General features: G+C 46.8%; 4 protein-coding genes across 6 annotated transcripts in view; 2 read left to right on the top strand and 2 right to left on the bottom strand.

The window, feature by feature from the left end:
* Positions 1-339: 339 nt before the first annotated feature.
* On the bottom strand, positions 340-2,470 carry LOC307090640 (uncharacterized protein). Of its 2 annotated transcripts, XM_079757377.1 has the most exons (3): positions 2,156-2,470; positions 1,856-2,052; positions 340-1,513 (listed from the first exon to the last, which is right to left on the bottom strand). In XM_079757377.1, the coding sequence occupies exons 1-3, from the start codon at positions 2,254-2,256 to the stop codon at positions 495-497; spliced, it is 1,317 nt and encodes a 438-aa protein (XP_079613503.1). In that variant the 5' UTR covers positions 2,257-2,470; the 3' UTR covers positions 340-494. The 2 variants fall into 2 exon arrangements, with proteins under 2 accessions (XP_079613503.1, XP_079613504.1); XM_079757378.1 differs by having other exon boundaries at positions 1,856-2,470.
* A 293-nt stretch (positions 2,471-2,763) lies between these two features.
* Positions 2,764-7,544, bottom strand: pkmyt1 (protein kinase, membrane associated tyrosine/threonine 1). 2 transcript variants are annotated; one of them, XM_079756865.1, is made up of 9 exons: positions 7,407-7,544; positions 7,171-7,291; positions 6,192-6,630; positions 5,652-5,889; positions 5,061-5,340; positions 4,594-4,700; positions 4,282-4,454; positions 3,788-4,017; positions 2,764-3,517 (listed from the first exon to the last, which is right to left on the bottom strand). In XM_079756865.1, exons 2-9 carry the CDS (start codon positions 7,194-7,196, stop codon positions 3,193-3,195), a joined length of 1,818 nt encoding a protein of 605 aa, XP_079612991.1. In that variant the 5' UTR covers positions 7,197-7,291; positions 7,407-7,544; the 3' UTR covers positions 2,764-3,192. The 2 variants fall into 2 exon arrangements, with proteins under 2 accessions (XP_079612991.1, XP_079612992.1); XM_079756866.1 differs by having other exon boundaries at positions 7,171-7,503.
* A 92-nt stretch (positions 7,545-7,636) lies between these two features.
* On the top strand, positions 7,637-11,683 carry LOC307090570 (elongin-B-like). The gene is made up of 4 exons (XM_079757289.1): positions 7,637-7,699; positions 8,416-8,550; positions 8,796-8,904; positions 10,288-11,683. Exons 1-4 carry the CDS (start codon positions 7,697-7,699, stop codon positions 10,398-10,400), a joined length of 360 nt encoding a protein of 119 aa, XP_079613415.1. The 5' UTR covers positions 7,637-7,696; the 3' UTR covers positions 10,401-11,683.
* A 536-nt stretch (positions 11,684-12,219) lies between these two features.
* Positions 12,220-15,225, top strand: part of LOC307090578 (transforming growth factor beta-1-induced transcript 1 protein-like) — a 9,774-nt gene continuing 6,768 nt past the window's right edge. The window contains exon 1 of the mRNA XM_079757303.1: positions 12,220-12,425. Coding sequence (XP_079613429.1) covers positions 12,413-12,425 — 13 coding nt within the window. The 5' untranslated portion in view covers positions 12,220-12,412. The remainder of the gene's footprint in view (positions 12,426-15,225) is intronic.

Raw genomic sequence — 15,225 nt, 5'->3', positions numbered from 1 at the left:
GCTATCAATGGCGATCACATGTAATAATCCCCTCCAATCATTTAATTTGGCCTGAATGAAATGATTCAGGCCAAATGGCCAAATGGCTTACCTGTCAATCTACCTACTGTATATAGCCTACATTCTGCAATCATGGACGCTTTGGTCTTTGGATTGTAGCAACGGGCCGCAGCAGTCAATGTGGAGTACCTATTAAGAAACCTTACTTGAATTGTGAATTAAGAAGAATGGGAAGAACGGCGTGACTCGAAAATCCTTTAATGATAAATTAAGAAATTAACAAACCCAGCATAGTCAATACTGCACTAAAGCTATTGCATCAATTCTGACTCCAAATACTATGTGATAGAGTATTACACATTTTGTGCCAAAAGATATCCAAAACAAATGCTCTCACATGCCCACAAATCCTGGAACAGTTTACATCATAACACACCATTTTCAACATTTATAGTCTTTAAAACACTTGATCCGCGTGACGTAAGCTCTATAAACTATAGATGCGTCAGCTGGTGTTTCTTAAAGTTACTCGAGTGGCTGAAGCGTTTCCCACACTGTGTGCAGCCATACGGTCTCTCTCCTGTGTGGTGGCGGAGGTGGATCTTCAGGTAGCCCGACTGGCTGAAGCGCTTGCCACAGACTGAGCAGCAGTAAGGTTTCTCCCCGGTGTGGACCCGGTGGTGCTTCTTTAGGTCTCCTGCGTGCCTGAAGGCCCGGCCACACAGTGTGCAGCAGTACCGCTTGGGTCGACCCACCCCTCTCTGCTGTAGGGTCCTGCTCCCTGACTGACTGGGGTCCGTGGGGTCAAAGGACATGGGGTTGAGGTCAGAACCAGCCCAGTCAAAGGGTTCCTCTTCCCCGGTGAGGTTCAGAGCAAAGGGTTCTGATCCGAAACAGGCTGGGGGTTCATGGAAGTAACCTGCTGGCAGGACCTCATTCCCTGGGTCGTGATCAGCCCAGTCAGGCTCAGTTTTTATCTGCTTCGGAGAGAGCAAGACTGGAGAACCAGGACTGTTTCTAGAGAAGAGGAAAAGAGGGCCAGTTGAACTGTTGTGATTGGACAACAGGTCAACAGAACTGCTGTGATTGGGCATTGGGCCTGCTGTACTGTTGTGATTGGACACCAGACCAGCAGAATTGCTGTGATTGGGCATTTGGCCTGTTGAACTGTTGTGATTGGACAGCAAACCAGCAGCACTGCTGTGATTGCGCAGCTGGCCGGTAGGACTGTTGTGATTGGACAACAGGCCAGTAGAACTATTGTGATTAGACATTGGGTCGGTTTTATGAGGTTTGTTTGATTGGCCTGGGTCAAGACTGGGTCTATGGCGTCTCTGCTGCGGGAGGGGGGGACCAACGTGAGACTTTGATCTGATTGGTGTTTCACAGGGAAGAGTACCAATAGAACCCAAGTAGGGAAAGGACAGTGCCTCCTGATTATCTGCTTCTTCCAGGTCAGACTCTTCCTTCTGCTGGACTTCATGTTCGGGTGCGATGGGATGCAATCGGAGTCCTACAGGCAACACAAAACCAACCAATCAGAACAATAACATGTTTATTGTGAATGGAAACGGTTGGCCGTTATCAACTTCAAACTAAATCTCGTGATAGATTAAGGTTTTGATTGATTGTTAAAACCCAGCTCCAAATCCCAATATCTATCAAATAATGTGTAACTACACAATGATTTGTATTGACTGATGCAATATTGGTCTTTTGGGGCGGTTTTTTTGGAAGTATACAATCTTTGCACCTTTTGAAAAGGGCTGTGTGGTAGCCGTGTTTATTCTCATCCTGGGCAAAAACCTACTAAACTATTCTGGTCACGCCACTGTAGAGTATGCTGCTAGCCCACCTGAGTGTTTTGCATGGTTCTCTTCCTGCAGTTCCTGTAGTCTCCTCTTCAGACTCTCGTTTTCCCTCTGGGTTCGGGCGGTTTTATCCTGATACTCCGACACCGTCTCCTTCACCACCTCCAGAACCTCCTGCACCGCGGCCGACAGCAGCTTTGCCACCCGGCAGTTCAGACGCTCCATTTTCAACATATTTTGACTATTAAAAAGTCAACCACGGTAGAATTGAAAGGCTGATTCACCTGGCTTTATGTATTTACACACAGCTCTCAATAGTCCCCGAAAGTCATCGAATACATTACATGAAATACGCTCGACTTCCAAGTTTACCGCTGTACGGGACCTCACGTCGGCAAACAAACGGGTGGTGGCACTGGCAGGAAGACCTAGTTGTACACAGCATAATCCATCGGAGGAAAAGTACAATTACTTTGAAATGCAGTCCCTTCTCTGCACAGCGCCGTTACCCAGACAATCCTTTACTTCTCGGTCGTCTAGGACATTGTTAATCCATAAAGCATTAATACAATAGCTGTACCGGTGGACGAAAGGCGGAATTTACAATAATAAAGCTTTTCAAAAACACATATTACGTTGAAACATCTCCACACCGGATCTTTGATCAGGTGTTGCCTTGTAGTGTAAACTGACCGCCAAACAGTGATTACAAATCAGTTGATATGTATTCCGTCTCGTCTGTGTCCTCTAAACAAGGCTTGCTTCAACTGGCCCTGGATCTGATCTGTACGATAGTTACGATAATCCACGACAGCTTCCTCGATAAAATAACAAATACAGGGTTGCTTTACCTCCACCTAGCGTTGTGGATGATGCACACAGCAGGCGCGGAAAAAAAGGTGATAGTTTGTGTGGCTGATTAGATTGTTTATTTATACTCGGTGAACAGCGAGTTGACACAGTAAACATCTAGAACACATTCAGCCCAAACCTGCAGTAGCATCAGCAGACTGGAACAACACACAGAAAAGTGACATGCTTCGAAGTTAAATTTGTCAAATAATCAAAAATCACATTAAATCCGTCATCTGATACAATTCAAAGATGAACAGCACAACAAAGTAAACAGCATTGTTCTACAACAGGGGCTTCTTTAAAAGCTCTTAGCTTATATACACTTGATCCCCTAATAATCCCCTTAAAACAGATTTACTCTTAATACGAAAATGTCATGGCAGCGAGTCGTCGTTGTGGCGGCGGGGTTGTTGCTATGGCTGGTCGTCATGACAACTCGTCGTCGTCGTGGCAGCGGGTCGTCGTCGTCGTGGCAGGTTTATCGTGGCAGCTGGTGGTCGTCGAGAAAACGGGTTAGGTGCTGGCCTCAGCACAGGTCCTCTCGCGCCGTGTCCTCAAACATCCTCAGGAGGTTCTTTGGTTCGACGCTCAGGTTCCAGCTCAGAGGCCCCTCCGCCTCGCCCTCCAGTAGACGCCGTCTGGAGCCTCCGCGTTGCGACCAGTGGCTGCCGGGGGAGTCGGGGTACATGACCGGCATGTCGCTCCTGCTGTGATCGAAGCGTAAGTGCTGGGTGGGGGAGGAGTGGACGGCGGAGGGGGCAAGGCCTGGGCTGGAGCTGGGGCTGGGGGTGCGAAGAGGTGACCTTTGGAGGGGGGTGGAGGTGCTGCCCATGGACAGCCTGGAGCGGATCCTGCAGACGCATACAGCCATGTAGAGAAAGGTCATTGCAGAGTAGGTAGAGGTTCGTTAGTGAATTCGACACGGAGGAGCAGTAAGGGACATACTGGTGGACATTGGGGCTTGGAACTAGAACCTTTTTGCTGGTAGTTGAACTTTTTGTTCACCTCCAAATTGTATGACTCAGTAAACCTAAGCAAACATTTTTATGGGATACGAATAATATGCCATTTGTTCTTAATTACTACAAGAGTATGCCAAGAGCTATGGGTTGTGGGGTTACCTCTCTGGAAAGGAGGGGGAGAGGTTCATGGAATGTTCTAGGGGTTCCTGCATGAACACAGTGTCATCCTCGAGACTTCCTTTAGTGTTGCTGGTCCATAAGTTGAGGGGCAAGGCGAACTCCTTCTCCCAGCTGTACCTTGGAGGGGTGCAGGGGGCGGGGGTCTTCCAGCTGGGGAGCCAGGGCAGCCTCAGGAACAACCAAAGCTTCCAGCTGAACAACATTGTCGACTACACAGCAAACAAATTTCCATTCAACTCGTTAAAATGGTGCAGTTGTTATGGAACATCCTAGAATTCAATTGGTGCTGTGGGCCATACTAGAAGCGAACTTGTGTTGTGGGACATTCTAGAATTTAACTTCAGCGTGAACTGAAGGTAACATGTGCTGTTGGAAATTCTACAAGTTAACTTAGGTCCCAGATCCCTTTAAAAAAATAATAATAATCCAAGTAGCCCTGGTATAACAATTCCCTGGAAGATCCCTGGTCTGACCTGATAGAGGGAAGCCAACCGGAGGGCAGTCTCCTGGAGGAAGAGGGAGAGACGCCTCCTCCACAGGCGTCTCCTTACAGAGGGGAGGGACAGGAGCTGAGGGACGCTCGCTCTCTCCAAGGGCTCCGAAGAGAGCATCATCTTCAGCACCGCCTGCAGCTCATCGGAGAGGACTACACAACAACAACAACACACTTCGGGTCTTATCCAGAAATACACTTCTAAAAGATAAATTCATCTCACACAAGACCCAAGTCATATGAAGAGAGTAGAGGAAAGGAAAGCTAGACGTGCAGTGAGTAAGGAACATACCGTTAGTGAACTCTGTGGGAAGGCAGCCCTTCCGGAGCTGCTGCCAGCCCTCTCCTCCCTTAGGAACCTCCATGTTACAGACCAGCTCCAAGATGGACACCCCCAAACTAACAGACAACACATAGACAAAAGTTTACCGCCAAGAAGAATACATGTCAACTTAAATATGAACATATGTTTACATTTAATAGCCAAAACCAATGGCAGCAAGTAACACAAACCTTTACCCTTCACTTGATACTCAGTCACATGGACAGGTGTGCTCACCTTAAGATGGGTGAGACCACCTCTAGACAGGTGTGCTCCCCTTAAGATGGGTGAGACCACCTCTAGACAGGTGTGCTCCCCTTAAGATGGGTGAGACCACCTCTAGACAGGTGTGCTCCCCTTAAGATGGGTGAGACCACCTCTAGACAGGTGCGCTCCCCTTAAGATGGGGGAGACCACCTCTAGACAGGTGTGCTTACCTGAAGACGTCGGCAGCAGGTCCGTATTCTCCCCTGAGCAGTTCTGGGGCCATGTACCTCGGATCCCCCTCCTGCGCGTCCTCCCTGCCCCGCCCATTCACTGGACCACCCCCTCCCGGCTGCAGCTCCATCATCAGGCCAAAGTCCCCCAGCTTCAGGCGTCCCGACCTGGCGAGGAACACGTTAGCAGGCTTGATATCCAGGTGAACAAAGCCCTGAGAGTGCAGGTGCTGTAGGGCCAACAGCAGGTCACACAGGTAGGCCCAGGCCGTCACCTCGTCTGGAGAGACAAACACATGGAGCGGGTGAACACCATCCCCGGATTCATTGAGGTCACCTGAATCTGAAGATTGGCCTGCAGATACTGCTGTGTTATTGATCATTACTATTATTCTGATTCAGGTTGGCGCTATATATTTTTTTTATATTAACACAAACACACACACACACAAACACGGTTGGCACTATATGTTGTAGTTCTTTATGTTAAAGTCCTATATAAGTAAAGACACTATGTCAGCCAGCTGGTTCTATATTTTATGATTCTATACGCTGTAGTTCCGTATGTTGTAGTGCTATATATAAACTGACCTATGTTAGCCGGCTGGTTCTCTGCATGCAGCTGCAGGTTGGTACAACAGAGCTCCGTCTGGATGTGGAGGCGGTCCCCCTCCTCCCAGGCAGCGATGAAGGCCAGGATGTGGGGGTGTGGTCCCAGGCGCTCATGGTTCCGCGCCTCCCCCACGCTCCACATGCGTTCCCGACCCCCCCGGAAGCGGTGCACGGAGCGCTTCACCGCGTACTGCCGGCCGTCTCGGTGACTCAGCACCTGGGAACACACACAGACACAGACACACACACACATTATTAGCTTAACAGTGAATTGTCCTATTTAAACGGAATAACCTATAAGTATGTGTCATTGAGCAGATGGCTTCATCGAAAGCAACAAACAGTGAATTTAGATACATGTTATTAAGGTGCAGACATATTGTAGGGTGTCTACAGGTCAACTCTGGACATAAGGGAGCATAGACCCTGTGCCATTTAGTTCTGGGAGTCCAACTACCTAACCGCTATGTTAACCACCAACCAACCGACCTCACCAGGGGACCAGGACCGCTCTCTCACCTTGTACACCTCCCCGAAGGAGCCGCGGCCGAGCAGGCCTAGGTGGGTGAAGCACTGGGAGAAAAAGGACTGCTGCTTGCCGGGGTCGTACAGCGAGGCGGGGTAGTGGGTCTCAATGAGGGAGCGGGACAGGGGGGACCAGACGGACAGTCGCGGGGTGAACACCCTGCTCACAGACCCACAACAGCCCTTGGCTGAGGGCCGGGGGGGCAGGGTGCGGGAGAGGCAGACGGGGGAGGAATGAGGGGAGGAGGAGATGCAGTCGGGGGAGAAGGGGAGACGTCTTTTCTTTAGGGAGAAGGACTGCTCGGCGTGGGCGAAGTGGACCGGGAGGGGCAGAGGGTTGGCGGACAGGTTAGTCTCCATGGTGACAGACACCATTCTCCCAGCAGGGGCCTGCGGCGGACAGACAGCCGTCAGCTCCTCTGTAGGCGGTGAGCTGTAATTAGGACAGGTTGGGTCAAGTTTGATTAGGGAATACAACTTAAAAAAAAACGTTAATATTGACCGAAAAAAATGGAATTTATAACAGGAGACATAACTGACATCAGAAGGAGACATAACTGACATCAGAAGAAGGAAACTAAATAGAAAATGTTACTTTTTTGGAGAAACTAAATCGTAGCCAACTGGAAATGCCAATGTTTAACTTTTTCCTTTTCTGCATTCATCTAGCTCCAGAAAGAACGCCCAAGTACTTGGCGTAAACGACTGTTTCATTCACATATGTTAATCCCCGAGTTCGATACTGCCCTTTAGAAACGGAGGACAACTGGACTGGCCGAATTGAGTCAGCATTGATTACCATCATATCAACCGACAGGTTTGACAGGACGGATCAGTCCAAATAATTAGCATTATTTATTTCATACGAGGTGGGATTAGGTCTCGTACTAGGGAAACGTTACTCTGGTTAAAAATAACGAGTGTCAGGTTATCAGATTAACTAACAAATAACTTGACAGCAGCCTGTACCTACCCGGGTCGGTTGCCACACGCGGGCATCCAATACACACAATAAAGAGGCCCGGCCACGTTACGAGTGCGACAGCAGACTAGCCTCTGGTCCACACGTCGACATCTCCCGTTAACCCTGCGGTCTAGGTACAAGTCAACAACACCAGGTCAGTTAACTATCTTCAGCTCGACAGCAGCGAAGACCAGAGCGACGGCATCGCCAAGACACTAAACTGTTGGGCGGCTGGCTAACGTTACCTTCTAAGATACGTTTTCCGGTGTGTTATCAGCGTTCATCGTTACCCGTTCACCGATAATCCGAGAGGCTCGCGACGACCGATCAATTGAGTTTCACCCAAACAAACTGCTCGCGCCAAATCTGAAAGCTGTCATGAGCCGTCTGCCACCGCCCCTCACGTCATCAGTGAGGTGACGTTTTTTTGGGGTGACGCGCTTACGTTTATTTGGATGACTTTACGCATGCGCGTTACAGGTCCGGGGCTCTAGTCGGAGCCAGAGGGTCGGAGCTTGCTAGCTTAGCACTCGAAATGGTGAGTTTACAACACATTATTATCGTGATTATGATAGATTTAGCACAGCAGATGTACATATATTATAGTTACCATCTCTGGGGAAGAGGCCAATGTTGCAAGAACATACGATTATATCTTATTCTATGTGATGTTTGAATGTTTAACAGGCTACCAGGTTAGCTTTACTTGGAGCCACTGCGGCAGACCGTATGATAAACTCTTGCTGATCTATTTCCTATTATTCCGATTCGAAGTACTTCAGAATCACGCTACTTTATGAATCGTGGGGGTTGCGTAAGCTCAGCTCAGGATAGAACATTTTTTTTAAATGCATAGCAGAAATAAAAAGCAAACGAAATTTCAGTAAAGAATAAACTAATGTGAAATATAAACAGCTGCATATATACGCAAAGATGGACGTAAAATATGACTACATAAATATACAAGTATATCAAATTTCTAGTGAAATGTTATTTACATACACGTTATCTTCTCATTACTCTCAACACTTTCCGTTTCGTTTACTGTCAGTAACGTAATGATGATAGTTTATCTAAGAACAGGTAATTTCATGTTTCAGATTCAGTTTACTCTTTGCTTTGTTCAACATTATAAAAAACGGAATACATTTAAGAAAAAACATCACAACACGAAATTAATGCAATACAGATCTAGAAAATTATTTGCTAATAGAGGATGTGAGCCGTCAGAGTGAAACCGTCGTTTCCCCCCAGGACGTCTTTCTAATGATCCGGCGTCAGAAGACGACCATCTTCACAGACGCCAAGGAGTCGACCACCGTGTACGAGTTGAAACGCATCGTGGAGGGCATTCTGAAGAGGGCCCCAGAGGACCAGCGCCTCTACAAAGTTAGTCTCTTCCTGTGTCAATGCCAGTCGTGTGCTGCTGTTCTGTCATTAATCAATCAACCACAACTTAATGACATACAACGGGTGCTAGACAAATTATTTAATTTTGGGACATCTTTCATGTTGGCTTAAATGAGAAATCTGTGAAAATGACCCAATGGGGTCGTAAACACTCTGACTGTCTTGTTGTATCTTCAATGTTGTACATCAACACACTCCGTGTTTATATATTCTCCCTTCACCAGGACGAGCAGCTGTTGGAGGACAGCAAGTCTCTGGGAGACTGTGGCTTCACCAGTCAGACGGCCCGACCGCAAGCACCCGGTACCGTTGGCCTGGCCTTCCGCATCACCGGTACGTCCTGCTACCAGGAAGCCTTCATGCAGAGATGCCTCTCGAGCGCTTGTGAAGTTATAGCAGGCCTAGCATGAGGAAGCTTCTTATGGGCTTGTAATGTGTAAGCATCACTAACATTAAGGGATGTTTCCCAAGGGCTTGTAATATAATAGCAGGCCTAGCATGAAGAAGCTTATTATGGGCTTGTAATGTATTTGCATGGCTAGAAAGAAGAAGCTTATTAATGGCTTGTACTCTATCAGGGAGGTTTGTTTAAGATAAGATGTACTTTATCAATACCAGACGTGTAACGAAGGGGGTTGTAGTGTTAAACCTTTTTCACGGGATTGGCCTATTTGTGTTTTTGTGTTGAGATTATGCTGTTGGTCTGCAGGATGTTATTATGTGACCTCGGTAAGATTCATTAGCATGAACACGTTTCCATGGCTGAACCCCCAAGCAGACCAAGAAGTGTCTTTTTTAGGGCTTTGTTTTCTTCCTAATCTCAAGTTTCATATTAGACAAAAGGTCATTAGAAAGTTCTCAGGAAGTTTTGTTAATGCTAATTCAGCGTGAGTTACGAAAGGTGCGTTGGTGTGCTCACACAGCTTGTTTTACATGTCAGATCACCGCCTTCCCTGGCATGATAAACAGGTTTCAGTCCATCGCTAATCAGTGTTGAATTGAAGTTAAACTTTGAATATGGTTAACCTGTGGCTATCAAGCTACTGTGAGTCTGTAAAATTGCATGTCCATGAGAAGCTAGGTTTGGCTTCCCGACAGAACGGCAGCTGACATCATCTCATTCAATAGTTCAGAATATTCTGATGCGCAAACAAAAAATGTTTTCCTTCATTGTTCCTTCCAGTTTCTTCACTGTCTGGCGGTATAGTGGCATATTTATGAATTATTAATAAATAAAACAGTGAACTATTTTCACCGCCCTATATCAGAATGGAATGTGATTGGTTGTCGAAAGGTCAGCGTCAAAGTAGAAAATATTTTAACTTTGAGGAACGTGAAAATGGGCTTCTTCCAGCGTGGCATTGGGCTCATGGATCTTGGCGTTTAGCAGCACCCAAGTTGTGCTTTATCCAATACAGAAAGGCAAAGCAGACACTGAACTCTTTTGGAGCTTTTCATGGCATATGACTTATCGCCTGTAGTTTCTAATGTTGAGCCTGTTCTGCTAGAAACTAGTTCTTGATATGACCCATGTTCTTGATGCACTGTGTGTTAACATGTTCCTTTTCTGTGGGTTCATGAGCCCGATGTGTTTTCTTTGGATCAGAAGGCCTCACCAACCTGATCGTTATGACAGGTGGAGGTTTGGCCTGTTCCTGACATGACCCGTGTTCATTGTGTGCGGCCTGTTCCCTGTCCTCCCTCCCTCTGCTCCAGACGAGATGTTCGAGGCGCTCCAGATGGAGAGCTTCTCCAGCCCTCCAGAGTTACCAGACGTCATGAAGCCACAGGACTCCAGCAGCACGGCCAGCGAGCAGACCGTCCAGTGAGGGCTGGAGGGAGGGTGGGGGTGTGAGCCGTTATATCAGTTAAATTACAGGACAGCATTGGGGAGAGGGCACTTTTAGATGACCCAATCTGAGCCCTGCTCCTCCTCCTGGTACCTCCAACCCCCCCCCCGCCCCCTCTCGCCTCTCGCCCTCTCTCCCCTGCACATCACTTCCGGTTAGCCTTCTCAGCCTGTCAGCTCCTTTAGCCCGGCTAGCATGCCCACCCACATTATCTTTATTATCATGTTGATGTATTCAGGAGGCGGTTGGCGGTATCTGTCCTTCTAGTTTGCTCGAGGGGGAAGGTACTGGTCTTACAAGTTGGCTAGAGGGAGAAGGTACCTGTCTTTCAAGTTGGCTAGAGGGGGAAGGTACCTATCTCGCTACTTTACTAGAGAGGGATGGTACCTATCTTACTAGTGAACTAGAGGGGGAAGGTGCCCATCTTATTAGTGAACTAGAGAGAGAAGGTACCAATCTTACTTGTGAACTAGTCGGGGACAATACCTATCTTGCTAGTGAAATATAAGTTTAAGTTGCCTCTTACAACTTAGAAGCCTATCTTTCTAATGATTCAAAGGTGGAGGTTCCCATGTTCCTAGTGAACGCGCTTATCTTCAAATTCAGTAGAAGATAGATATCTTCCCAGTGAGCTAATGATTGAAGGTACCGCTCTTCCCAGTGAGCTAGAGATTGAAGGTACCTCTCTTTCAAGTGGGCTAAAGATTGAAGTATCTTTCTTCCTACTGCACTGGAGCTTGAAAGTACCTGTTTCTAGTGAACTAGAGCTTGAACGTACCTGTTTTAATAGTGATCCTACAGCACCCGACCGTTCTGGTTTGGTGGTGTAGGACCACTAGGAAAAGAGAGCGGAGAACTTTCCATCCCAACCTTTAATTTTGCCAAGCGTGACGGTCTGACCTCGACAGGAGGCCAGACGTCTCCCTCCTCAACACTGTAAATGCTGTTTAGTTTTATTTAAAGCTCCTGTGCTGTCATGTCTCTAGTGTGACCCAAGCTCTGTCATGTCCTGTTTTAAGAGCCTTTTTTGAGGAATCATAGCACTGAGAGCTAGGTGGGCCGTTCCATGAATCAGATGTCCAGTTTCGGAGTCTGTTGATTCAACAGGTCTGAAGAATGACCAGGATGATAAACTCACGTCTTGTCACCACACCATGCGTGGCACATGTACACCCCACCAGCCCACCCACCCCCATTCACAATATGAACATAGCTTGTAACTGTGAGCTCAAATAAAGTTTTTTCTTTCTTTTTTTTACGTTGCTGAGATTTGTTCTATTCTTGGTTGATGCTCTGTTTTTAAAAGTTATCTTAAGCCTTATCTGGGGTATTATTTGGTGTACACGTCTTTAACATTTTTAGATTCATGTTTAAATGTTAATCTATATACGCATCGCTGTGGGCGGGGATGAAGTCGGAAATAACGTCCTGGGTTCAGTTTAATCACCTGAATTAAACTGCTGTGGAGCAGACTGACTGCAACCTTCATTTAAGTAGAAAAATACAATGCACACATTAGTTAAATTTTAACCATTAACAAAGACAAGTATATGGGTGGCCTCCTGCTGGTCTTGCCCTTCAACCGCAAAATCCTTAAATTTCTATCCCAAATATGGTCTAGGAATGTCAGGGGTGACGTCATGTGTCCGGGGAATAGGGGTGGGAGGGGGGGGGGGGGGGGGGTTACCGCAGGGATGTGACCACGCCTCCTCCGGTTTGAGCTCACGGTAGCGCGTTGGACCAGCCTTTACGTTATACTACATTACATTACATTACACAGGAAGGGGAAAGACGGAACGCCCTCCTCTCTTATTCCGTGAATAACGGGACGGAGTTTTTTATTCAGGGGGGCAGCGTAGACAATAGCGCTGTTACCGAGACTAGTCTATAAAGTGTTAACGGACACCGGGAACTGCTCTGGAAAAGAAGAAAACTGGTTAACGGTGGCACTATTTCCTTGTACAAGCGGTGAAAGAGTTGAAGCTGTAATTATGGATGATTTGGGTATGTATAGCATGTTCATGTGAGCGGTTCTGACTCAAACATTGTCTTCAGAAGCGGCGCGTCAAATAAAGTGAGGATAATTATGTGGGACAAATAAAGCTATCCTACATCTTCACGTAAAAGTATTTTAACATAGAAATGTCCACATATTTGGGAGGTAAGATAACATATTTTTCTCTGCTTTATGGTCCGTGTAGAAGATGCCTACGTCTCGACTTCTATTCCGTTTCAGGAAAAAAAACAAAAAAAAACATGTTTGGGTCTTTCTAACCGAACCGAGCAAGAGCCTGAGGTTTGATCAAGGTATCGAACAGGACTGCCTCAGATCGCTGTTCAATACCACCCATGGGGATGGTCACTAGTCATCTGAATACATGTTTGCTTTGCCTCTTCAAACACACGCAGACGCACGCGCTCGCGCGCGCAAACTCACACACGCACACACACACACACACACGCACGCACACACACACACACACACACACACACACACACACACAAACAGCTTTCTAACGTCCTTGTCAGAGGGGTCTTTATTTACTGAAAATGTAATCAAGTCCTGTTGATTCGATGTGAAGAGCTGCCCAGTCCATTAGTGTGTTATCAACACAGCCGGATTGTCTTCTATCATATATATCTTTCACTTTGTCCCCTTTCCCGGTTTCCTTCCTTCAAATGCTGTTGAAGAAAATGTAATTGGTTTGGCGATGAGTCTTGGCGATGGAAATAAACCAGCGTTGTGGTGCTGTTTCAAAAGAGGAAGCCACAGAATAGAAAAATAAGGGTTGGAGGAGACACTCTGGAACTGGGACTAGATGGCCCAGATGAGTATTCCCATGATGCAATGCTTTTTCTCAGATCTTTATCCTGACCCCGACCACACCTAGACTTGACCATCTCTAACTTAAGACCTAAACTAAACCATCTCCAACTAATACCTGAACTTAACCACCTCCAGCCTAATTCCTAATCTTAACCATCTTTAACCTAATATCTTAACTAAACATCGCTGACCTTATGCCTAAACTAAACCATCTCTAACCTTAACTAAACCTCTTTAACCTAATACCTCAACTTTAACATCTCTGACCTTATACCTAAACTAAACCTCTAACCTAATACATAATATTTATTATCTCTAACTTAATACCTAACTTAACCAACTCCAACCTTATTCCTAAACTTTACCCTTTCTTGCATAACACCTTAACGTAACCTCCTCTAGCATAACACCTAACCCTAACCTAAACCTCTCTCACCTAATACCTAAACTTAACGATCTATAACCCTAATACCTTAACTTAACCCTCTCCAACCTAATACCTAAACTGAACCATCCCCAACCTAATACCTAGATTTAACCATCTATAACCCTAATACCTCAACTTAACCCTCTCTAACCCTTAAGCCTAAAATGCATCCTTGTTCCTCATGATGATGGTGACGTGGTTGGTGGAGGAGGGAGTGGTGATGATGATGATAATGATGATGTGGGAGGAAGAGGTAGTAATGATAGCGGTAGTCTAGAGAGTTCACTGGAGCTCCACTGGCAAATCTGGTAGTCTGAGTGGTGGGTGGTGGTGGGTAATGTGTGTGTAGTAGTGGCTGATGATGATGTTGATAGTGAGGCTGGTAGAAGTGGAGCGGGGGGGGATGACGTTGGTGTCGTTGGGGGAGGTGTATTAGTTGTAGTGCCATTAGTGGGGGTCCACATTGGCGTAGCCGGAGGGAGGGTGGCGTTAGCAGAGGGTGGTGTGATGGTGGTGGGCAGAGTTAGTGGGGGGTGCAGCGCAGCGTAGCCGGAGGGAAGGTGAAACGGAGGAACATCTGTGTTGGATTGCAGCCCTGTGTGAATCAGAGCTCTCGAGGCTTGTGTACGCTGCATTGCCTTGGTGACTGTGGGCCATGGCTCTGAGTGGGAAAGACCTCTCATTGGCGCGACCGCCGGCCAACAGAAACAGCACGGCAAGACTCTAAATATGGTCATCTGCATCCAGCCACACTCAGCTCCTTATAAGAGCAGGACACACACTCTGAGAGGTGTGTGTGTGTCTGTGTGTTTGTGTGTGTGTGTAGTGTGTGGTGTGTGTGTATATGTGTGTGTGTGTGGGGGGGGGTTGTTTATGAAAGAGTGACTAAGAGATAGATAAAGTGAAGGGGGAGGGAGCGAGTAGTGGGTCAGTATTATCATCATATTTATTTCAGAACGAGTGGATCGGTTTAATTTCTTGACCATTACAATGCCAGCCAGAGATGATGAGCTATAATCTATTTATCTGTTTTTGCCTTGCCTGTAATACCGGGAGTTGTTTATGTGTAATGAACCCACATCATCCAAATTAATAGGTTTAGGACCCTCATGGAATGTAAGGAGTGAGACAGTTTCTAATCTTAACTCTGTTTCTAAATGACAAGACAGTTCCCTCACGAAAAACACACAGCAAGTCTTATGATGTGTGAAATTAACATTTCAGAGCGAGGGGGCGTGTCTGTGGTGAGGTCACGCACCCAAGGGGGCGTGTCTGTGGTGATGTCACACAACAGTGTGCCTTCTGTCTGAAACTTCTTGTTGGTCAGACTACCAAAGGGAAGTTTCCTGCAATGTCACTTCCTTTTGGTGGTCTTTGATAAGCCCAAACTTCCATATGCTTAAGTAGTGTGTATGACCAGGCGCTTTGTGTGTGTGTGTGTGTGTGTGTGTGTGTGTGTGTGTGTGTGTGTGTGTGTGTGTGTGTGTGTGTTGTGTGTGTATGTGTGTGTGTGCTATGCTCTGGCTGACGTGTGTGTCTTTCTCAAGCAG

This window comes from Pollachius pollachius, assembly GCF_949987615.1.
Source record: "Pollachius pollachius genome assembly, chromosome: 19".
Lineage (NCBI taxonomy): Eukaryota > Metazoa > Chordata > Actinopteri > Gadiformes > Gadidae > Pollachius > Pollachius pollachius.
Note: the sequence above shows the minus strand (reverse complement) of the source record. Positions and strands in the feature narration are given on the sequence as shown.